The sequence below is a fragment of the Pelodiscus sinensis genome, chromosome 3 (assembly GCF_049634645.1).
Source record: "Pelodiscus sinensis isolate JC-2024 chromosome 3, ASM4963464v1, whole genome shotgun sequence".
NCBI lineage: Eukaryota > Metazoa > Chordata > Testudines > Trionychidae > Pelodiscus > Pelodiscus sinensis.
Window position 1 is genome coordinate 126,568,290 of NC_134713.1, and position 25,220 is coordinate 126,593,509.

At 42.4% G+C, this 25,220-nt stretch overlaps 1 protein-coding gene across 4 annotated transcripts in view; it reads right to left on the bottom strand.

Annotated features, from left to right (window-relative positions):
• The window catches only part of ARID4B (AT-rich interaction domain 4B), a 148,897-nt gene that overhangs the window by 106,205 nt on the left and 17,472 nt on the right, over positions 1–25,220 (bottom strand). For all 4 annotated transcript variants that reach the window (XM_075924772.1, XM_075924769.1, XM_075924770.1 and 1 more), the window contains exon 3: positions 4,240–4,350. In XM_075924772.1, coding sequence (XP_075780887.1) covers positions 4,240–4,350 — 111 coding nt within the window. The remainder of the gene's footprint in view (positions 1–4,239; positions 4,351–25,220) is intronic.

Consider the following 25,220-nt stretch of genomic DNA (forward strand, 5'->3'; position numbering starts at 1 on the left):
CTTGGGAGCACGAGCAGTTTACAGAGATCCACTGCCCTCCAAAGGGCATGCAAAGAGACATGCTTGCCCTAGCAGTCTGCCACTTTGAGCAATGTGTGGGGCCATGGCAGGCAGGCAGCCTGCCAGAGCACCTCACTAAGCCGCTGGCCAGGAGCTGCCTATGGTTAGTGCCTCCCAGCCAGGTCTGAACTCCTGCATCCCAAACCCCTGCCCGGAGTTCCCTCCTGCACCCAAACTCTGTCCCAGACCCTGCATCCCCTCCATTAATGTAGTAATAAAGTGCAGCCTATGACCACTTCTACCAAGTTCTTGAAGGGACCTCCCTGCAAAAATTATTGCCCGTGCCTAGATTATAGTGTAGTGGATCACTGTATGCAGGATTCAAGTGAAGTTATTTCTACATATTTATCAAATTCATGAGACAGTTGGAGGAGATGGAGTCACTTCATCCTATAGCATTCTTTGGTCCTACTATGACTTGTCCCTATCATGCACACCAACGTCTCAGATTAACTAAACCACAGTTTATGATCTCTTGTGTTAAATTCTGCATCTTATGTGAATCTGACCATAGCCAATATTAAAATGTTCTTGTAGTTCTTGTATAAAACAGTTTTATTAACAGAGCCCTGCAAATCCATGGATATCCACTTTATATCCATGGGCATCCACAATTCATTTTGCAGATATGGGTGTGAATTCAGATACAAATTTTGTATCTGGAACTCTGCAAATCTGCTTATATCCACAGATATCCGCACCCATTGATGTCAATGAAGATACCTGTGGCTCAATTTTGCTGATACAGATGAAGATACAAATTTGTTATCTATGCAGGGCTCTATTTATTAAGACTTTACCTATGACAGGAAGGTAGATGTTAATAAAACAAGATAAAGGCAACAAAGATTTATTCTCCCACTTCAAGGACATGCTTCAGGTAATCTTCGGACCATAAAATCCTTTTTGTGATAACTTTTTATGGAAGACCTTCATAGAACAGATCAGTGGGTCTCACTTGTATCCTGCCCTGACTGCCTTTCCAGTGCCTGACTATCATTTCATACAGATCAATAAAGTGTACATTTATACGTTCCACCTATGGTTGGTTGATAGGGAAAGCTGCTGCCTTTTACAGAATGTCAGATGTGCTCTGTCAATGCAAACTTTTCATAAATAATGTTAAATTACATTGAATGCTTAGGGACTCTGGAGGGGGTTCACTAAACTGAAAGAGAAATTTTTAAACTGTTCATGTTGCAACAACTTCATGAACTGATCTGCTAGCATGAAATTTATTGAAGTTTAAAAAAAAAAAAATTACATCTTGGTGTAAGTGTTAGTTATCTACCATTATAGCAGACACAAGCTGAGAGCCCTAGGCAGTGGCTCGTCATGCAACTGGAGTCAAACACTCTATTATCCAAGTCAGCAATAGCAGGAAGCAGTCAAATGCTGGCAATGAAAACTTCCTTTGGTGTTTCATTAAGTTTCATGGTTGGAATAAGTGGAGAGATCTAGCAGAGATCAAAAGCACTTATGGAAAAGCTCAGCAATGTAATATTATGCTCCTACATTTCAGCTGAGTTACAGTGGCAAAAAACGTTCTTGAATAAAGAATCTTCAACAGAAAGTGTTTTGCCACAGTAGACCAGATGCCATTTAGCAACAAGGTAGTATTACAGTACTGAGTTTTTTTAAATTCTCGATCACTTCTTGTTTTCTACACTGGGTTTTCATAGGGATGAATAAGTAAACTTGAGCAGGCACTTGTCTAGTACAATTATTCAAACGCACAAATTTAGATGATCTATAAAGGTACGTCTACACTTCACAGCTATTTCTATCCCAAAATAGCTACGCCACATCTTCACAAGCCACCCATTATTTCAAAATATTTTTCGAAATAACAGGCACGCTATTTCAGCATCCTGGTAACCCTCGTTTCATGATGGTTAAGGGAAGCCTCGAAATAGTGCGTTATTTCAAAATTTGGCGCTGTGTAGATGTGCCAAATATCAAAATAGCTTATTCTGAAATTCAATCGAAATAAGATACGCAATTTGTGTAGTGCAAATTCCATATCTTATTTTGAGTTTAGGATGCTGTGCAGATGCACCCTAATAGACTTAACAGCTCAAAATAAGTCTGGAAGAGGCCCTCTATACTTGTAGGTGTATTTTAACAAGTTTATAATAGTCTTTAAAAGTTATACCACATGTTAGAGATGTTAAAAATCATGTATTAGGGGTAACCATGTAACTGCTGAAAATCTCAGTGGTTAGACAGATACCCTGCTGGCCCGGCTCCCAGGGAGGAGGCTTTGAAGAGTGCAAATGGCTATCAGTTAAATGGTTAGTCGTTGACACTCAACAACCCTACCACATATTTTCCCTCTTTATAACATGCAAGACTATTTCTGCTTTATATGGATTGCTTCAGCTATCAACTGAACAGCTCAGGGATCAGGAAGGAAATTCCTGTCCATCTATGAATTTAACAAATGCCCAAGGGCAGCAGGTGAAGGTCCAGCTGGGAAAGGCAACCCAAAGCCCTGCCCCTTCCACTCAAAGCTACACCTCTTTCCCCAAGACCACACCCCTTCAATAACCTCCCCTCCTCACCCCAGCCAAATCCTTCCTGGCCACCCAAAGGGCTGGACTGCCGTGCTGCAGGTACAGCCTTCCTTGGCAGCCAGGAGCCAGGTTGCTGCGCCACAGGCCCAGCCCACCCAGGCAGTTGGGCAGTGTAAGCAGTTTTGGCCTACATTACCCTTTGCACATCTGAGATGCTTCGTCCAAAAATGGAGGAGGCTTTCCTTTCTCTGAAGCACTAGTCATTGTTAGAGACCAAGTCATGCACTCCTAAAAATCACTACCTAAAACCCACTTGTAAAAGTCTAAATATGGAAAAATAACTTTGTAAAATGAACTACATATCATGATTTAAAAACATATCTATCTGCACAGTTAGTACATGGCAAGTTGGAATGTAAATGCATTTGTCTGAATGTGTAAGAAGATAAACTACATCAGAGAACCTTTAATAAGCATCAGCAAGGTCCACACATACTTTTAGGGCCTGACACGCTAGTATGAGGCAGATTTACTTCCCAACTTGCCACACACTGTTTGCTCACACAAGTCCCAAGACTATATCAGTACGTGTGGCTTTCAAGGCCACAGTGTGGGAGGCAGGCATAAAGGAGCATCACAGTAAAAGTGACTGAAGACACTGTCTGAAATTGAAAATAGGCATTATGCTTCTGAAGGGATGGTTAGGTAGTACACAGAGGAGTCTTAAGTGCCATACCTTTTTTCAGTGCCAGACAGCATGGAAGGAGAGTTGAGTAATGGATCTAGAGATGTTAAAATGTAGCAGATTAACCATTTAACCAATAAGTTGATGCTTATCAGTTAATGGTATCGGTTATACTCAGCCTGCTTCTGAGAAGGCAGCTTTGCTGCAGCAGGACAACAAAGTCTCTTCTCTAGCAGCTGGGTGGGCAAGAGTTGCCCACTCTGGGTATGTCTACACTACCCCGCTAGTTCGAACTAGCGGGGTAATGTAGGCATACCGCACTTGCAAATGAAGCCCGGGATTTGAATTTCCCGGGCTTCATTTGCATAAGCGGGGAGCCGCCATTTTTAAAACCCCACTGGTTCCAACCCCGTGAAGCGCGGCTACCCGGGGCTCGAACTAGGGAGTTCGGAATCGGAAGCCTAGTCCGAACTACCTAGTTCGAGCCCCAGGTAGCCGCGCTGCATGGGGTTCGAACCAGCGGGGTTTTAAAAATGGCGGCTCCCCACTTATGCAAATGAAGCCCGGGAAATTCAAATCCCGGGCTTCATTTGCAAGTGCGGTATGACTACATTACCCTCCTAGTTCGAACTAGGAGGGTAGTGTAGACATACCCTCTGCTCCCAGGGAGGAGGCTCGCTGTGGCAGTGAAGCCTCCTCCCCAGGCCAGCAGGGGCTGGCTGCTCCACTCCTCGAGACGCTTTGCTGCAGGTTCTGCAGTATAAAGCTAAGCTAAGCTTTATACTGCAGAGCCTGCAGCACGCGTAACTCTGTAACCACAGACTTTTAGCGGCTACATGGTTACCATATTAAATGACTTTTAACATCCCTAAATGTGATTAAGCCACATGAGTGTATCATGAGTTAAGTATATCTGCATATTATTGAATTCAGAACATCCATGAAATTTTCTAAAAATTTAACAGGAACACTACATACCTTTACTTTGACGAGTCTTTTTGCTGTCTTGATCTTCGCCTCACAGAAGGCTCCTCTATATTTAGCACTCACATCAGTGCCCACTGTCAAATATGGAGGCTCATCAATGGCCTGGTAGAGAAAGGAACACAAGTGGTCTTTAATCCCCCAAACACTTCAATGTCTATCAGTCCTCAAACACAAAATGATTGACAATAGAGCTATAACAGAGACATAATGGGTGTAATTCGTGAAGGGCAAGGCCCCCTCCAGCTGTGGTAAGCTTGGTATTGCTGGGGTAATGCTCTTAGTAGGTCAACTGATAGTGTGTTTTACATTTGTCAAGTGCGTCCAAAGTCTCTGACAAGTGCTCTTATGCAGTGAGTAAAAATTTAAATTAGAAAATACCCCCCCCATGTTTCTTGCAAATACTGATACCTTTAAAAGATTATAAGAATGTTGACATCTTCGTGCCCTCAAACTTCCTAATTAAAACAGGTAGCTATAAAACTAATAAGATTAATTTATGGAAATGTTGCAGGTCTCATCTGAGCCTAAATGATTACACATGCTCGAACCTATCCAATGTGAATGCATGCAGGCAGACACATGCTACTGTCATTAGCTATTGGTATATCAGTTAGATGGCCATTATACCTGTTCTGGTGGAAGGTCTTGGGAGCATATGACTATCATACCTAATCTACCTTCTTGGAACAAGATGTACAAAGATCCTTTTTTAATGCTAAACCCCAGAATACAACCTGAACTTAAAAATATAAATTCCTAGTGTGCTAGAAATGAGCCAGACTGAAGTCCATGTCTTTGGGGGCTGGTAGAATATCTTTAGCACTTAAGTCACAAATAAGAAACACATGCTATACATTCAGTAAGTGTTGTAATTTATAGAATTTCATATACAAATGGAGGAATTTCTGCTTCAAGAGAAAAAAGTAAATTCAAGCTTACTTACAGAACCCTGAAGAGCACTTTATAATATGTCAACTGATCTCTGATGTAACTATCTTTTTGTTCAATGCCTACTATGTTCACTAAATCAACACTCATTTCTTCAGCTGCTCACTATTTAAAACAGACATTTTATGGCACTGATTAGTTTCAGAACTTCCCCTTAAATAAATAACTACTTTAATCACGTGTCCTGAATACTTAATTATCCATATTCTGAGCCCTTCCCTTTATTTTCTATCAAAAGCACCTGTACCTACAATCCTGATACCAATTAAAAAATGAATCCAGATCTTAGGACACTTCATTTTAACCAATCAAACAAAGTTTTCTGGCATGCTTCTGGGTTGGCTAATTGGATCACAATCCACAATGCTCACCTTCTGTTAACACTGAGCTTCTGTTAGTCGGGGATTCACGCCTATAGTCATCATCATAGTTCCCTCTAAAATGCGCACTAGAGCATGTGCGCAGAGGAAATTTCTACCCCACCCACCTCCTAAGCAGAGTTGTGCAGCAGCATGGTGGGAGACAGGCAGCTTCTTCAGTGGCCGGAGCGAAGGAGCCATGTGGGGGTGGCAGGCAGCTGCTCTTGCTGGCTGACTGGGCTGGAGGAGCCACATGGTGGCTGGAACTGAAGGAGCCATGTGGAAGACAAGCGATGGCTCCAACCGGGACCGCATGGTGGACAGGCAGCTGCTCCAGCTGGCCGGGACAAAGGAGCTGCGTGGGGGTGGCAGGCAGCTGCTCCAGCTGGCCAGAACGGAGGAACCGCATGGCAGGATGGAGGTGGCTGCTCGAGCCAGCAAGGGCCAGAGGAGCTGCGTGGCTGGCAGCTGCTCCAACTGGAACTATGGCTGCGTGGTGGGCAGGCAGCTGCTCCAGCTGGCTGGGACTGAGGCTGTAGCTGCAAGGCGGGCGAGCAGCTGATTCAGCCGGATGGGACTTTGGCCATGTGGCTGCTCTAGCTTGCCGCGAGGCGGGCGGTTGAGCAGCTCCTCCAGCAGGCCAGGACTGTGGCTGTGTGGCAGGTGGGCAGCTGCTCCAGCTACCCGGGGCAAAGATGTCAGTTTTCAGGAACACCTAATCATTAACACAGTGTCTAAAAGTAAACTGCCCCACCCATGTCCATCCAGTAAAAATGGGTAGTTAACAGAAGTAATAGGGAAAAAAGGAATTACAAATGGTTCCAAAGGAAGTTTATTCAGCACTAAAAAAAGAGACTAAAAAACAAACAAACCATATAAAGAAACCTTTTCATTAATGTGAAGAATTGAAGATGTAAAGTGACACAAAAATCTATGTTGCATTAAGAGTTTATATAAAGCTGCTAAATCTCTAAACGCTTTACAAAAGAAGGAAACCTTGTCTGGTAAGTTTGGAGGGCAAACCTTGTGGTTTTCTAATCATCAGTTGGAGCTGGGGGAAATCTCGCTGAAAAAAAATTGGTCCACTTTACAGAAGCCCTACTTATGCATCAATTTCAGAATATATTTACTAGAAAATTCATTGTATGAAACATTTATCCCATGAATAAATTAGAGACTCTGAAATACAGTACAATAAAAGTTTTGCTGCTATTAAGATTGTTACGGGTGAAATATTGTGAAAATTAGTAACAATAAATATGATTCTCCGTAACCCAGCGTAGTCCCCCATACAATTATTTTGACATGCTCTGGCATACATAATCACATATATATTCAAATAATGCTGCAGAAGAGAATCAGAATTTAGGAAGACACCAAAAAGTACTCGAATAGAACAAGGAACCAGTCCTACACCACTGAAGTTAACCCTGCCATTGACTTCAATCAATGCAGATCAGAGCTCAAAAATTGTGGCTTCTCCCCTTTGCAAAATGTTCTACCCCCCCTTCTCTGGGGGTGGGTAGAGAATAGCCGGAACACAGTGTTAATTATCCCTTGCTTCAGAATTCTTTCTTCCATAACATAACTATCTAAGGGTATGTCTACACTACCACCCTAGTTCGAACGAGTTTCACGAGGAGTAACGGTAGTTCGGACTAGGAAGCCTAGTCCGAACTACCTAGTCCGTGCCGCGTGTAGCCGCGCGGCACGGAGTCTGCACTAGCGGACATTTAAAAATGGCGGTGCCCGGCTTTATACAAATGAAGCCCGGGAAATTCAAATCCCAGGCTTCATTTGCAACTCCGGTTGCCTACATTACCACCCTAGTTCGAACTAGGGTGGTAGTGTAGACATACCCTAAGATATTTGTTAGTAACTGTGGGTGCCATGGTGGCACACATCCGAACAAGCGCACATAACCTCGATATTGGTGCACAAGACAAAACTAACTCTGCTCATGCATGGGAAATCTTAGAGGGTACATCTACACTAGCCCCCTAGTTTGAACTAGGGAGCCTAATGAGGGTGTCCGAAATTGCTAATGAAGCGCGAATTTAAATATCCCGCACTTGATTAGCATATTCCCGGCCGGTCGCCATTTTGGAAACTGACTAGCCCGAAGTAACTGCCAGCGTCTATACGTGGCAGAAAAGAGCGATTCTGAGATAAACCCCTTAGTTCAAATTAACTGTTACTCCTCGTGGAGTACAATTAAGTATTGTGTACACATTGTTGACCAGTAAACATCTAACTCATTTACAAGGACTAGCAGATGTATAATTAGTGAAAACTGACTCTGATAATCATCATTTCTTTCACTATGTAAAATAACCCTACTGAAGTTATATTACTGAAGCAGACTAATATCACCAGATTAACAGTAACTAAGCCCATACGCCCTCAGGCAGTTCTCAAAAAACTAGGGAAGTGTCACTTTGTGAGCATGTGAATTCACTTCCTCAACTTCAAAGTCTCTGTGTTACGCCTAGCTTTGGTGGAAGTCAGAATCTGGTGGGTATCTGCTTTCCTCTCTTCAACCCTCAAGTCCAAAAGGGAAGCTTGCCCAAATTACTGCAGACTGTCACTCTGTTTTTCACCCATGGCATTTAGAATCCTTCCCAAGGTAGCGTTCTTAGTGTCTGGTGCTGCAAAAGCCATGCTTTCCCAAGAGTAGTGTAAAGTGCCAGGGCCCACTGTGTGAAGGCTGAATCACTCAGAATTCCACTTCTGCTAGAATTATCACTCAGAATCCCACTTCTGCTAGAATTAAAAGGAAACTGATCTTAACTTTCCCAGTTTACACATTCACATGTAAGAAAGACTTCTGTGGGTATGTCTACACTGTGTTAGAAAAAAAACCCTGCCCCCCCAGTAAAAAGTTTGGCCAGGCCGCTCTTACTATAGTGGGCTGCAGTACTCCTCGGGAGAAACCGGCCGCACTCTTCCTGCACACCATTGCCTTTAGAAAAAGGGAAGGTGTGAAAAGGGGGAAATAGCCTCAGACTCTCCCACCCGTCACCTTGGCATGAGAACTGCAGGGCTTACCTGGTTGCATGAAACCTGCTCAGTTTCGGCCCAACCCCTGGGACACAGACCACCACTTGGTGACCGTTGGGCCATATATGGTAATATGCAAGCACGGGAAAGTGATGTGCAGATTTGGGGATAAATACCCATCACACAGTTCGCACGAGGAGGTCTTCGCAACACACGTACCACCGTGCGTGTGCCTTCCCGCATACTCCAAAGTGCTGCTGGCCTGATCAACCGACCAGCCATCTCCCCCAACTCTCGGGCGTAACCAAGGCCTTCGTAACCGAACCGATATCTTGGAAATGTTCTGTGTGCTGTGTAAGTTGGTATGTAGGATTTGATTTTTTTCTTGTTGTGTAAGCTTAGTGTTGTAGTTGTTTTGGGTAGTACATAGAGTTTGTAGTTATCACTGTTATTTAATTAGCGTAGCTGGATATTTTTATAATAGAGACTATTCCCCTTGCCATTCCCATCCTTATATCTCTGACATGTTTAACTAGAAATCACAGAATAAATATATGGCCATTTTTCTGAAAAAACTTCACTTATGCCTACACTGCAATTGTGTTTTTTTGAGAAAAAAAATCAAAAGGATAGAGGGGTTTTTCCGACATTGGTAAACCTCTTTCCACAAGGAAGAAGCCTTTTTCCGAAAGAGCTCTTTTGGAAAAAGGCATTTGCGGACAGGAAAGATGAAAGAGGAAAAAGCACAGGAGCCCTGGTGGTCATTCCGTCCATAGCAATCACAGCTTAAATGCGAAATAACATCCATTCAGTCTGCAGATTGCTTTTTCAATGTACTTTTGTTGTGTAGAAGCTGTCTTTTGGAAGAAGTTTTTTTGGAAGATCTTCCGAAAGAGGCCTGCAGTCCACAGACATAGCCTGTGTGGGTTATGCTATCTTTGCTTCAAATAATATAACTGTTTTTGATTACTGTTGTGATCAGACAGTAATGTGGAGTTATTTTTCTCAGTATGGATTTTATAATTCAACTTTCCCAAAGTAACAGCAATACATGTTGATACATCTCTGTGACGGAATGGAAGCTACTGAAATAAAAGAGAAACGGTTCAAAAGTTTATTAAAACTAAGGTACTTGAGGAATACTGGGCTTATAAAAGGATCATTACAAATGATCAAATTAAATAAATCAATTCTATGAGAATAATATATTAAATAGCTAAGTAATTGCCACAAGCCTTGGGAAATTGTTATAACTATTATAAGTTTTGTCACTTCAAGAAGAGCTGTCTGATAAGAAGTGCATGAAACTGAAAGCTGTCTGCCAGAAGTTTCTAATGTTCTGACTGAAACCAGAGTATGGTTGCTGCAGCAGGAAATACCTACATTTTCTGTCCGAGATCAGTGAGAAATCCAGGGACAGCATTAGATTTAATACAGATTGTTGTTAAACTAAATTTGTCCTCTTAAGGAGATTGATGGGGAAAGCTGCAGGCAAGGCTTTTCATGACTGATGGCCTGTTGAGAGTGAGTTATTGAGCACAGGCCCAAGGGCCTGCTGGAGCTGTACTCTTAATATGCTGTTGGATTTGTGCTTGTGGATACAGTAAGACCAATAACACTGAATTATTTTACTAATAAAGGACTGTAGAATGCACATGTCCTGAACAAATATCTATGTGTGCTAAAATGTATCTTGTGCTGCCTGTTCTTAAACTGACAGATGTACATATGGTTTTTTAAAAATGTATAAAATTTATAATTTATATGTACATTTCTTCTTGCTGCTCATTAGTATCACACTTCCATAGCTGAATTAACTTAAAATCAACAAGGCAGCCAAACGAACCAAGAAAGTGAGATGCATGAAGACTAACTAAAAGAAGCATACCACATTGTTTCAGAAAGGAATTTGCTGAGAGGCCCAAACAGGGCAGAGTGAATGTTTAATGCAGGACTAGCTTTGTCAGGAAGTTTAAAAACTTCCTATGGTCCCATATTATACATATCATCATAGTGGGACTGACAAGTATAATACAGCACAACCTAATTTAGGCAACAGAAACAAACCTGGACTAATTTTGCAAATATGATATTCTTATATATTCCTTTTTCCAGAAAAAATTACCAGCATAAAAAAAGTTTTAAAATTAAATGAGAAACTAATGACCAAGAAGAAAACACCTGTGTAATTAGTGTTACCCAGTAAGCCAGTGAGGGGCAACTTAGGCTAGTGAGTAGGCTACATGAGGGGCCCTCCATCTCAGAGGGCTGCAAGACTGTTGTAACCAAGATGGTCTCCCAGAGTAGGATAATTTTGCTAACTGCACCTGTATACCTAGAATTTGCATGGTGTGCCAAATGAACTGTAGCAGTGCTTCAATTGGATGCAGAGGGATCATATGGCTATCACAATGTTATATACAATTAGAATTCACCTCACTTCATGTGCCCTTGCTTTAAGTGTGTGTCACTTTTGTAATACAGCCGGTCCCCGACGTATGAACGAGTTACATTCCAAGTACTTGGTCATAACTCAATGTGTTCGTAAGTGCAGATTTCGTTTGTAACTCAGGTTCCAGCTGTGTAGGAGGTTGGTTGTAAATACAAACGGTCATTAATTGATGCGTCTGTAACTCAGGAACTGGCTGTAGTGGTAGGAAAAACACTACGTGAGCAAAAACCAACAGAAGGCGGCAACCTGTGTGTGGGCAATGGCAAAATGTCTTGTGTGCACATAGAACCCCACTGGGCCACCTGCCACAGGTTGCCCACCACTGTACTAGGCTATCTATATAAAGCTGTAATGTTCTAGTCTTTAATTCTGTGCTAAATGAAATGGGAAGAATAGGCTCTTTGTTATCTTAGTTCACTAGTTCTTCAATTTAAATTAACTATTATGTAGTTTATTTGAAGAAAACAATCAGTCTCTCTACATATAAGGGTTCAGTTAGTTGTTAAAGCTGATTTACCACTTAAATAAAAACTGTCTCTAGGTGACTTGTCAACAATTTCCACCAATTCAGTGGCTGAATTTTCTCTGGCAGCCATCAATACTTTTGGAACGAATCAGCTTCAGCCTTCAAACTTTGTAAGATTAACCGTTAGATGCCCATCAATCCATCACTATAATTCTGATCTTTCAAATGACATGGAAACAAACAGGAATGCTTAAAAATAGTATTTGAAGAAAAAAGTAAGTGATACTTTGTTCTTACATAGCTTCTTTCAGGACTGTTAATGAGGTCAGCTCTCTTTAGCTATGTGGGATGAGATCATCAAGATACCTTCTCATACAACTGTGCTGTACTATTGAATCTGAATGACTCTGAAGTCTTTAAATGTAACATGGTGGTGTTGGCAGTGGGGGCTGGGGTTGGAAATTCTTGTACTTGTATAAAGAAGGTCTGAAAGTCAGTTTTTTTATCATTAAAAATTCAATTCCTATCTAGCCTATGATGAGTGCCTAACTTAGTGAAATGATTTCATAACAGCCAAAAGAATGAAAGCTGAGCTGTTGAAAAGGGCAGGACTTTTTGTCAGAATCTTTAAAAACCCTTTACAGTTTACCACCTTTTAAGGGTCAGTAACTTTTTCAGAGTGTGAAGGGTTCAAACACTTCTCTGCTTCAAGTAAAGCAGGGGTGGGAAACCTAAGGCTCAGGGACAGCCCTGGATCTGGTCCTTGAGGTTCAGGGCTCTCCCACTCCCAGCATTGGGGAGCCCATGCTGGCACTCCAGTCCCCTCCCCCTGGCATCCCACCAGGGGGCTGGAGAACACAAAATCTACTGCCCTGGGCCACTCTAGGCTCTGGTGTGTAACGGGAATGTGGGGAGTGTCTTTTAGCTTCTCAGTCGGGGGCCATGTCAGTGAGAGTTTGTGGCAGTTTTTGCTTCTCAATTGTGTGTGGTCCCCCAACTGATTTTTCTGCGGATCAGTAACTCCCGACCCAAAAAAGATTCCCCATCCCTGAGGTAAAGTGTTACAGCTCACAAATATACCTACATCCCCAAACGAGCCTTCGAAGTTTTAAAAAAAACCACAAGTTTGACATGCCTGATTTTCTTCTAAAGTAAAAGTTCCTCAATACCTTTTTTAAACCAAAATACTTTGCAGGTCACCACCTAAGAGAGGGACCTGTTAAGTCTTCTTATGTCCTACTTGTCCTCCACAATTTAAATCACATACACCCATGCTGCAGTTGAGTCTAGCTTCCCTAGACCTTGAGTATTTACAAAAAAATGCACAGTGGAAAGCAGAGGTCCCAGAATCAAGACAAAACAGCAAGATGTGAGGCATGGTTTGCTTAGAGGAGTAAATACCAACTGTGCAATCCCTGCCACCAGCTGAAGAAGTCACTCCATCCCCAACTAAATCATATCTTTCAATTTTCCAAATGAATTACAATTTCAAAGGTTACAGAGAGTCCGTCATCTTATATCGGATTCAGATCTCTAGCCCTTATTGGTAAATTAAATGTATTTTCTTATGCAACAGACTGCTTAAGATATTCAGATAGACTATAGCATTTAATTTAGTTTTATTGAGACTTGTTAAAATGTAAACACGGTATTCAGTCTCAACCAACCGCTTCTTCAAAAATAGCTAATTATTAAGCTATTTTGACTCTATGCTACAGAAGTCATGCCAGTGAGTCTGATTAGGTTGATAAGACTTGGATTATTGAACATGGCGATAATAAAGGTTACTGCCTCTGAAAAACAGGTGTTCAAGCTTCTTTTGGATAAACACTTGTAAATCCAAATACAGGCAGTCCCCGAGTTACGCAGATCCGACTTATGTTGGATCCGTACTTACGAACGGGGCTTTTCTCGCCCCGGAGGACGTGTCCTCCGGGGCGAGAAAAGCGACTCCGCATCTCCCTGGTCTGCTGGGGGGGGGGGGAGAAGTGGCTCTGCCCGGGGCTTCCTGGAATCAGCCGCTGATCAGTTTCAGCAGCAGCTGACTTGGGGACACCTGGGGTAGAGCAGCTGGGGTGCTGCAGGGACCTACCCGGCAGCGCCCCAGCTGCTCTGTTCCAGGCATCCAGATTCAGCCACTGTTGAAACTGATCAGCGGCTGATTCCAGGAAGCCCAGGGCAGAGAAACTCTGCCTTGGGCTTCCTGTAGTCAGCCGCTGGTCAGTTTCAGTAGCAGATGAATCTGGACGCCAGTTCTGACTTACGTACAAATTCAACTAAAGAACAAACCTACAGTCCCTATCTTGTATGTAACCCGGGGACTGCCTGTACCTATTTAATTCAGTGATTTCTATCTTAACACCACTCATCTAGTTCTATACCTGTAGAGTATGGTTTCACTTCTACCACACAACCCATAAAAATATAGTACTGCTTGCACTACTTCAAGTTACATTTGGCTTCACATTTGAACCTTTAAGGTTAAGTCTACACTACAGCGCTACACAAGTGCAACTGCACAAACGCAGTTGTGCCACTGTAGCACATGTGGTGATGGTGCAGTTCTCCAATGAGAGAGTGCTTTCCTGGCGGCATAATTACTACACCTCTGCAAGAAGCGGAAGCTATGTCTTTCTCCTGTTGACACAGAGTTAGTGTGGACAGCGAAAACTTACTTTGCCATGGAAGGGGGACTTTTTAAACTTTAATGTAAACAATACTAGCTTAGGCTGTAGTGTAGACCCGCCCTAATATACTCCTGCTTGACTTCATCTATCTAATGCAGAGGCCAAATCTGGCTAATTCTTCCTCATAACACAACCTATTTTGCTACTCTGCTAATAAACTTTCTGTCTTTTCACTAACAACAAGAAGTCCTTGTTTATGCAGATTCATAAACAGACTAACACAGCTAACCTAAGTCAGACTAACACAGCTACCCCTCTGATATGAGTCTTTTTTCACTGTCACCACAAAGCACACATTAGAAACGAACAAGGTTTAAAGTACTGCCTTCGACACTTTTAAGACAGATCAGCTTGTGAGGAGAAGACATTTTTTCATCAATAAAGTTAGTTAAGCACAACTACAGTGAGCTCCACACAAGAGAACTGCCAACAGAACTCACTACAATATCAGGGCCTCTGAATACTATGGGGAAAGCTGATGTTTATACTTTAAGTAACTCTACTGGGAATCTCAGTTACAACTAGACAAAATAACTAAAAAGGACATCAGCTTAACTGTTCCTGTTATTGCAAGTATTTTTTTTTTCAGAAAACATGTATTAGTAGAACAGACTAGGGTTGTTAACGATTAACTAGTTAACAGATAGGGGCTGGAACAGCTCCCCTCCCACTACGGGCACTACCCCCCTGCTCCAGCCCCATGGGGTGCATCACAGGAAGGGTGCTCCAGCCTGCCCAGCCCAACCCATGCAACCCTTGTTTGTGAGGAGCCCAGCGTGGAGCACACCATGGCATGGGAACTCCAGCTCAGTTGGAGCAGGTCCCTCCTTCCCCGCTTAATCAGTTAACTAGTTAAACTTAATTGTTTAACTGGTTAAACAATTAAATGAGATATTACATCCCTAGAACAGACTCATACATTTATGCAGTTTGTTTAACTTTGAAACTAACATGATGCATATTCAATTTCATTGCATATAGTAGAATCTCAGATTTAGGGACATCTAGGTTGTTGGTATTCTGAATTGTTTGCAAATCTGAACAAAATTTTATGGCTGTTCACTCAAAAAACTAAATGATGACTCACTACAGCTTTGAAATTTTACTATGCAGAAAAAAAATTCTGCTTTTAATCATCATAATTTTAATGAAACAAGCACAGAAAGTTTTCTTACCTTGTCAACTTTTTAAAACTTTCTCTTTAATTTTAAAATACAATGTTTTTAAAACAAGGAGTATTTTACATTTAACACAATACTGTACTGTACTGGGTTTTGGGGGAGGTGTTTTTGCTGCTGCCTGACTGTGTTCTTCCAGTTTCAAATAAGGTGTGTGGTTGACTGGTGAGTTCATAACTTTAGGATTTGTAACTCTGAAAGGTTCTTCTGTTGTTTCCTTTCTGTGAGAACCTTCACAGAGTAACAGGGGAGACAAACACGTGTTTTAAAAACAGTGTTAAACTTCAGGGTAGGTATGATGCTTCAAACTAAGATTAAAATTTGGGGTTTCTTTTAAAGTATTTCAACAGACGTAGCGCCTTCAACAGCTGTTGCATCTATCTTTCCATTGTTCCCTCATCTTCTGCCAATCAGAGATGAGTCAACCAGCTTTTTAACAGCAGTAGCCTCTTTTCCAGATGCAGAGTGTACATTTCATTTTCAACTTACTCAACTAGTAAAGCTGAGAAACCAATTGGGAGTTGAAAAAAAGCAGGAAAACGTGTTTCCCCTCTTCCAATACTTCGACTAAAAATGAAGTGCGCAGATGAGAACTACAGGTTGAACCTCCCAAAACTGGGAGTCTCTAGTCCAGCAACACCTGTGCTCTGGCAGGGCCATGGATGTTGTTGGATCAAAGAGCCCTGGAGGAAGCGGGAGCAATGCAGAGGCTGGGGAGTCCCGACTGGCCAGGTGGCATCTGGGGAGCCCCCACGTCAGCAGAGACAGGCAGCATCTAGGGAGCCCCTGCCCTGGCCAGAGAATCCCTGACATTAGTGGGGCCAGGAGGTAGTTGAGGAGCTGCCCCAGCTGGGAACCTCTGGTGTTAGCAGAGCCAGGTGACCGGAGAGTCCTAGCCCCAGCTGGGGAACCCCTGGCTGTAACAGGGCTGCCTGTGGCTAGGCAGCTCAGGCCAGGAATCCTGGAAAATCTCTGCTGGCAGTGGAGCCAAGGTGACCAGGTAGCCTCTGCTGAGGAACACCCTGGCTGAAGCAGGGCTGGCGGAGGTGGGAGGGTGGAATCCCCAGGAGCAGTGGGGCTAGCCATAGCAGCAGGGTCAGTAGCGCTGGGGGGCCCCACCCAGGAACCCCTGGCAGGGCCATGGAACATCCTGTGGCAGTGGGATCAGCAGCAGCCAAGCAATCTCTGCTAGGAAGCCTGGGACAATGGGCGGGCAGCAGGGTGGGGAGCCATGCCAGGCCAGGTTTAGAGGAGCCAGCAGCAGGGCACTTAGCCCCAAGGAGAGGGATCCGGGAGTAGAGCAGCCAGCAGGGGAGCAGTGACCACCCCTGGTCCGGCAAACTCCCTGGTCTGGGACAGCTCAGGTCCCAAGGATGCCGGGACAGCTCAGGTCCCAAGGATGCCGGACCAGGGAGGTCCAACCTGTGGTTCCAAAATTTTGAAGAACAGGGGGACCAGAAACAACCAGTTCAATTAATTAACTACAGATTGTATTTCCTGTTTAACAAATCAGTTTTAAATAAAAACATTAGCAAACCACAAGCACATTGGCTACGTCTAGACTGCAAGCCTCTTTCGAAAGAGGCTTTTTCGAAAGATACTTTGCAAAAAGCCTCTTTCGAAAAAGAGTGTCTAGATTACAACCAGTACTTTTGAAAAAGCAAGCCGCTTTTTCGAAAGAGAGCACGCAGGCAGTCTAGATGTTCTCTTTCAAAAAAGCACACTTTGCATTACATAGCGCCTTTTTTCAAAAGAGCACTTTTGAAAAAAGGCATTCTTCCTTGTAAAACGAGGTTTTCTGCAGTCGAAAAAACAGCCGCATTCTTTTGATTTACATTTGAAAGAACGTGGCAGCAGTCTAGCCACAGGGGAAGTTTTTTCGAAAAAAGGCCATTTTTTTCCAAAAAAACCCCGATAGTCTAGACACACCCATTATGCTATTCTTATTCAACTAATACCCATTTTAAAATGCTGTTTATGCATTTAACTGAATTTCATTTCCAATCCAGTTGCAGCTTGACACAAATAAGTTAATATTAATAAATAAGAAATGTATCATTTTCTACCACATTAAAAATGGAAAAATTAAGAATCCGAACACACACATCAAGCTGTACAGTTGCTTAAAGTATGTAGCATATACTCCTGGCTACCAAAAATGTACCAAACTTAGTGTAAAAGCTGTATTTTGTTGCAAAACATGTTTTAATGATTATGCCAATAATGAGAATTAACTTTGCTTTAGGAAAGCAGCTAAGGTACATATGCAAAACTAGATTAAAATGTATTGTTTATATCAAAGTTTCCTGCTTGATGATTTAAATCTATCTAGCCACAGGTCAGAATTAAGAATCAATTACACTCTCAAATTCAGGAACTTGTTGTGATTACCACACATTCAAACAGTATTTAATTTTTTTCTTTTTACTGCTTTGAAGATTTTGGTATTTGATGCTCTAGTTAGCATAAAACAAATGTGACAGTTTAAAAATAACAGAGTACAGAACCAGAAAACAAAGCATTTGGATTCTAGTCCTAGTTTTGCTATGCACTTCCTGTAAAACTGTAAATCTCCATTCTCTGTATCAGCGTTGAGTTCTGTAAAATGGGGATAAATACATATTTTTCTCCAGAGCCACCAAGACTTCATTAATGTTTATAAAGTGCTTTGAAATCTTTGTATAGAAAGATTGTCTTTTCATAAATTAGTATTAAGTATCACCACAGAAAGCAAATGTGTTATTGAATCAGAACACTTAAGAGCTGCTGAGGGCTCTATTTAGAAATAATCCTGCTTCTGTATAATCCTGTCTGTATGTCTCTTCTCTTGTTCTTTATTCTTAAAGACTCTGAATGAAAGCAGGATATTTTGAATTACTGCTCTTACCGTTTTTATTCCCACCTCCAATCCATAAACCTGTTTGAAGTCTCAATCATTGCCATAGCAACCAGCTGTCTTGTTTTTAAGACTTTAAAAAGAAAATTTGACTGACTTTGCATTTTTATATATTGTTTACTGAGATTAAAGTTAGTTTGTTAAATTTTGGTTAAACATGTTTTTTTATGAGAGTCAGAGAAGCATATAACTGAGTTAAATTACAGTTTATATGTTAAGAATGAACTGTTGCAGAAAAGTAAGGTAAGTAACCAACCTAAAACTTTTCTATGCTCTTTTTTGAAGGAGTTTATAAGGCTTCTTTTCTAGTACAAAACCATGAATGAACTTTTTTTTTTAGTTTTAACAAGGTCCAAAACAGACTACAACCATTAGCTTTGAAATTGAAAATCTGACGTGACTAACAGTTCAGACTTCAGAAGGACTAAGGATATAAATTGTGGTTATCTGGCTAGTCGTGTAGTCGATAAAATTTGTATCGACTACATGATTAGCCACTAAGGGCCACTCTACAGTGGGGGTAGCTCCAGGAGCTGGCTCCAGCTGGGACTGAGCAGTCCCGGCTCATGCCAATTCCAGGAGCCACCTGCACTATGGCTCTGCATTTTAAATGTAGTAAGAGCTAGGCTCTTACTACATTTAAATGCAGAGGCAGAGCATCCCGGACCAATGCAAGCCAGGACTGCTCGATTCCGGCTTACACGGAGTCCAGCAGCCTCTGTTTGCAGCAGCCACGAACAGGCGCTGCCACTGGCTCCTCTCCCCCACACAGAGACAGCGGGGGGAAGAGGGGAGAGTGAGTATCAATACTCCACTCGACTACCCAATAAGCGTATGCTTATTGAGTAGTAGACTACTTGCTAACATCCATATGAAGGACTTTTTAAAAATTAGGAAGATTTTATATCTCACAACAAAGAATGCAGGCTATATTTCTTTCTTTCTTTCCAGGATACAGTCTATACTGTGACTCTGAAGAGGACTTAATATACATATGAAATTATATATCTCTGTTCTGCATTACAAACTTATGTCAGTATAACTATATCGCTCAGAGGCATGGATTTTTAAAGCCCCTGAACAATGCAGTTACAATAGTCTAATTCCTAGTATAGACAGTACTGTGTTGATTGGAGGGTGTGATGGAGAAGAGAAACTGCCAAAAAGAAAAAGCAGCGGTTTTAAAAAAAAGCCTTTAGGTGTAGGACCCTTGCCCTACGTATAAGCAGCCAATACCAGGCCTGGAAGGGGTATAAAAGAAGAGAGCCTGGCTCATTTCACGGCTGACTGGTGAAGAGACAGGAGCTAGATGTCCCCCTGACTGAAGAGACAAAGAACTAACCTGCCAGCCATCTGGAAGCAGGCACTGGTTTCTCAGCCAAGGAAGACTATGGAGGAATGTCCAGCATGGGAAATTACTGACTTAGAAAACTCAAGAGCAGTGGTTCTCAACCTATTTACCACTGTGGACCACATGTGGGCCAGATTCACACACACACTATATATATATATATATATATATATATATATATATATATATATATATATATATATATATATATATATATATATATATACACACTATTTGTATATGGCCCTTAAAACATCACAAGGGACAGAGCTGTGTGCCGACTGGGCCACAAGCAGGCTGTGAGTTGAGAACCACTGACCCAAGGAGATTGTGGGACTTGCCCCCACCAGTTTCCAGCTATCATACACAAAAGAGCCTGGGACCACAGCAAAGTGCTATCCAGACCTGTGGGCTGGGATCTAGTGGAGAGGGAGGGTTTTGCTTCTTTAACTTGAGAGTTGGCTATTCACTTCCACTTAGAAGCTGGATACGCTGCTGACTGCTTCCAGTCTGTGGCTGTCAGCACCCCCACTATACAAATTGTTCCAGCAACTCTAGCCCCATGCGTAAAGCAGAAATCCTTGGGCTTCACATTTGGCCTTCCTCACCCAGTGTAGCAGAGCTTACGGCAGTGGTCCCCAACCATTAGGGGTTGCCGGGCGCCAGGGGGCGTGGCCGTTCGCCCGCCGGGCGCCCGGGGGGCGGGGCCCCCCCATAGCCGCATTCCGGGGGCCGGCGCTCTCCCCCAAGCGCCGCGCGCCGGGGGCCGGCGCTGGCGCTCTTTCCCCCCTCCCTCCCCCAAGCGCCGCGCGCCCGGGCCGGCGCTAGCGCTCTGTCCCCAAGCGCCGCGCGCCCGGAGCCGGCGCTGGCGCTAGCGCTTCCTCCCCCTCTCCCCCCAAGCGCCACGCGCCCAGGGCCGGCGCTCTCTCCCCCCCATGCGCCGCGGGGGGTGAATCTGCGGCGCCCCCGGAGAGAAATGCCCCCGCGGGCGCCATAGCGCCCGCGGGCACCGTTGGGGACCACGGGCTTAAGGTATGTCACCCCAACCAGGGGCGGTGAGGCTTGGGCAGGCTCAGGTTTATTTCCGCATGCCCCCTCCCCTGTTCCTGTGGTCTTGTAGCAATTTTTGTTCTAAGAAAGGGGTCATGGAACCCCTGTGCTAAGGGATGGAAATTTCAAATGTTGACCATTTATACATACAAACGGGCTTAGTCTTATCAAAACAGTGACAAAGGATCCTCTCAATACTCATTTGGTTTAGTCTGTCATAATGGCTATGTCTAGACTGCAAGCCTCTTTCAAAAGAAGCTTTTTCGAAAGAGAGCTCCGAGGCACTCAGGATGCTCTCTTTTGAAAAAGCACACTTTGCATTATATAGCGCCTTTTTTTGAAAGAGCACTTTTGAAATAAGGCATTCTTCCTCGTAAAACGAGGTTTTCCGTGGTCGAAAAAACTGCCGTGTTCTTTCAATTTACTTTCGAAAGAATGCAGCAGCAGTCTAGACGCAGGGGAGGTTTTTTCGAAAAAAACTTGTAGTGTAGACACACCCAATATGGTTAGGTTTGTAATTTAAAGATCTGCCCATAGGTGGAAGACACCATGAACAGATCTATGAGGCCTATGAATCAAAGACATATGGTAAAATTGTAAATCCACCCAAATCATTTGAGAAGGCTGGGAAGGAAAAGTTCTTGGAGCAAGTCACTGCAGAACATAAAGGGAAGGGACTTTAAACGCTTCCATCCAATCTCAGGACCAATAACAGACAAAAGAGCACAATGAATCTAAGATCTCTGTATAAGCCCTAAGCCTCAGATACCATCCCTGATGGCAGTGAGGCTACTCCTGATTTACCTCGGAGAAGTTTTTTTGTTTTGTTTTGTTTTTTTTTCCAATAAAAATTTCCCTCAGGTATTACATTTGAGCAGCGCCTTCAGAGAGTCCTAACAGGAAGTGGAAGAGAGAACAAAATAGAAAGCCTAATATCATGCTTCACTATTAAACCCTCTCTAGTCTGTCTTCTGAAAGGTTCAAAATAGGGATGTAAGCAACTAGTCGACTACCCGACAAGCCTAGCCTTATTGGGTAGCTGAGTCACTTCTCAACTATGACTTAAATGCCGGTTCCCCCCAGCACCATCTCCGTGGGGGAGGGGGAACCAGGGGAGGCAGTGGGGGAAATGGTGCGAGTGGAGACTGAAGCTGTTCCCGCTTGCGCTGGATCCCGACTGCTGCGCCTCTGACTTTTAAATGTAGTAAGAGCTCCGTGGGACTTGCTGCATTTAAAAGGCAGAGGGGCAGCAGAGAACCCAGGGTAAGTGGGGACTCAGCTAATCCACTAATTCAGAGGTTCTTAAAATGGTGTTTGGCCCACTCGTGATTGTCTCTGGAAGGCTACTACTTCCATATTTCCACCTCCTTCTGGGAATGCGGCAAAGTCTTTGATGGTCAAAAGGAAATTATGTGACAATCCCTCATCTTGAATGTTGAGATCAATGAGAGAGAATACATAGTTTCTTTCTGCCACTGCTAACTAGAGGATTTTAAGCTTTCATCTCAAGAGTGAATTTTACAGAAAATACTGAGAACAGTAAATTTCTTCTCTAAAGCTCTTGCTGGGAATGCTGATCTGCGCAGGAAAATACATCCAAACCTCTACCTAATTCATCTCCCATGGCATTGTGTTGATATCTTTGTTATTCAGCTGGCTCTTCTGCAGTCTACATTTAAAACAAAAAAACAAAAAAACACATACACACACTAAAATCCCATATGGCGTAAGGCGTATTTCTATTTTTAACAAACCCAGAAGAATATAAAACAAAATAGTTAAAGAAAACACCAGCTGTATTACATATTGCTACACTCATTAGCTTTTAAAAACTAGGCTTGGGCACTAACGGATCCCATGAAATACAGTGATAAAAGAACTACCTCTCTAGCAAAGAATCAAAACCTTACAATAACACCTTCATCAGATTATAGATTAGTTTTGTCTAAATTAGGGATGTAAAAAGTTAACCAGTTATCCAGTAAGCATTAGCGGAACCCAAAACCACAGTTTATCATATTGTTTAATCATTTAACTTCTTAACTGGGTATTTACATCCCTAGTCTAGACTGAACTTTACTTGTAGTTTCACTTTTTTTGTAATATAATTTCTCCAATAGTAAGGCCACCTTCCATCGTATATATTATTATTATTTAGATAATGAATGAAAAAATCAGCCTCAATCAATATTCTTTTATCTTTTAGAGGAAATTAGACTAATCCAGAGTTAGTAAATTATTTTTTCTCAATGCTAGTTTTATTGGTCAAGATATAGTCAAGGTCTCCACAGAAGGATGATGATTATAATAATAATAATAATAATAATAATAACAGATAAAACTATTTGTGGGCCTATTCAAAAACATCTGACAGTCTGGATTTGGCTCATGAACTGTCGACTGACTACCCGAGCCTAACCTAATCATAGCTGAAAAAAAAAATCTAAGAAAGCAGCAGTTAAAACTGTTGCCATTGTATCAATATTGATTATGCTCATACTTCACTCTTCTTATCCAGAATGGCTCGTAAGCAAAATCTTTGATTCTTTGCCCACCCACTAAACATGTCACCAGCAGTTCTTTTGGTCAGATTATGGTCTATTTACAGTACATAGGTCAATGGGCCATCATCACTAACTAAGGCCCTTTAATTGCTACTGTTATACAAATAAGATTTTTAAAACAAGAAAAGTTCCACTTCACATTAAAAATCCAATATTAATAGTTTTCCTTCAATTAATTGTTCAGCTTCCAATCTGAGGAAAAAGAAGATATGATAAGAAATCCAAGGACACCCAAGCAAGATATAAAGTTTAGTTTGCATATTTAAATGACCATGACTACTCCTATGAATGGATGGCGTTAGACCCTGAGGCTATGTCTAGACTACATGCCTCTGGCGACAGAGGCATGTAGATGAGGCTACCAGGCATAGGAAAATGAAGCGGCGATTTAAATAATCGCCGCTTCATTTAAATTTACATGGCTGCCGCGCTGAGCCAACAAACAGCTGATCAGCTCAGTTTGTCAGTTCAGCACTGTAGTGTGGACGCGCGGGTGTCGACATCAAAGGCATTTGTCGACCACCCAGGTAAACCTCATCCCAGGAGGCATACCTGGGTGGTCGACAAATGCCTTTGATGTCGACACCCGCGCGTCCAGACTACCTCGCTGAGCCGACAAACAGCTGATCGGCTCAGCGCGGCAGCCATGTAAATTTAAATGAAGCGGCGATAATTTAAATCGCCGCTTCATTTTCCTATGCCTGGTAGCCTCATCTACATGCCTCTGTCGCCAGAGGCATGTAGTCTAGACGTAGCCTTACAGAGTAACTTTTGAAGACAGACTAATTTTGGCGCCACAGATGAGTTGACCTGTTGCACAGATATTGAAGAGTCTACTTGCAACATTTTCCCTAACAGGTATGGGGCCATAAGCCACCAACTTTTGCAGAATTTTCATTGTTAATGAAAGCTTAACCTTTACATTAGGTAGTGTTATCTTCACAGCTCCAAATCGATACTCAGAGTTTCCTGATCTTATAGGCACAGCTTCTGTCCTTTTTTATACATCAGAAGTGAACTGAAATGAAGAAGATTCTTATCTATTCCACAACTTCTATTCATAACCCTGTGGGCAGCAATGAAACAGATAATAATCTTAATTACCCTGCTGGATGAAGATATGACTAGATCCATGAGATTCTCAAGACAGGAGGAAAGAAACAGAATAACAGAGAAGTCTTCTACATACCTCCCTCCCAGCAGCCAGGTAGGTCTGAGAGGGGAAAAGAAACAAAAGTCTTCCTAGCTAGATGTGTGTGCACAGTATCACATTTAAAAGATCTACTTACCAAAGATTGATAGAGATAGAGCATCCAAGTGAGATCCACGGACAATACCTTGTTAGAAATCACAGCATCCAACCCCATTCTCAACAGATCGGATGCATGTTGTTGTCCATAACCATACAGATAGTATAAAAGATGAGAGAAGGAGGGAGATAATTTTGACTTCTGGCTGGATTAGTAAATCTATGGTAAAATCTTAAAGCCCTGCCTTAGCACTAAGTTATATTGATAGACTCGCTCATGTCTCATGTCTAATGCTCTTTTACCAGGGAGACAGACGATCATTTTTATTTTGTTGTACATTTTTCTTTCAAAAAGGCAGTTCCTCATACAAAGCATTGAGTTTCAATCTGTCATGTTTCTTGTCATAAATAAAGCCAAAATCTGAAAAATTTCATAAAACTAAGGAAGCAAAGCTCTCAGCAAAATGCTGAAAAAATCTGGGACAGCGTACTCTGTCAACCACTCTCACAGTAAATTAAAAGAGTTCAGGTTTCAATATGTTCAGTGTTGGATTCCACATTTATGAGACATTAGAAAATATTCAAGGTCTAATTTTGGTAGTGAAAAGAGAGAACATTAAAGGATGTTAGATATCGTGTAACTGAATAGTCGTGTAACCGCATGAATTCTTATTGGTTAAACAACTATTCGATAGTCCACGGGGATGGAGCCAATAGCAGTGCGCTCTGGATGCCCCTACTAGGAAGCCCCATGCCAGGTGGGAGCTGGTCC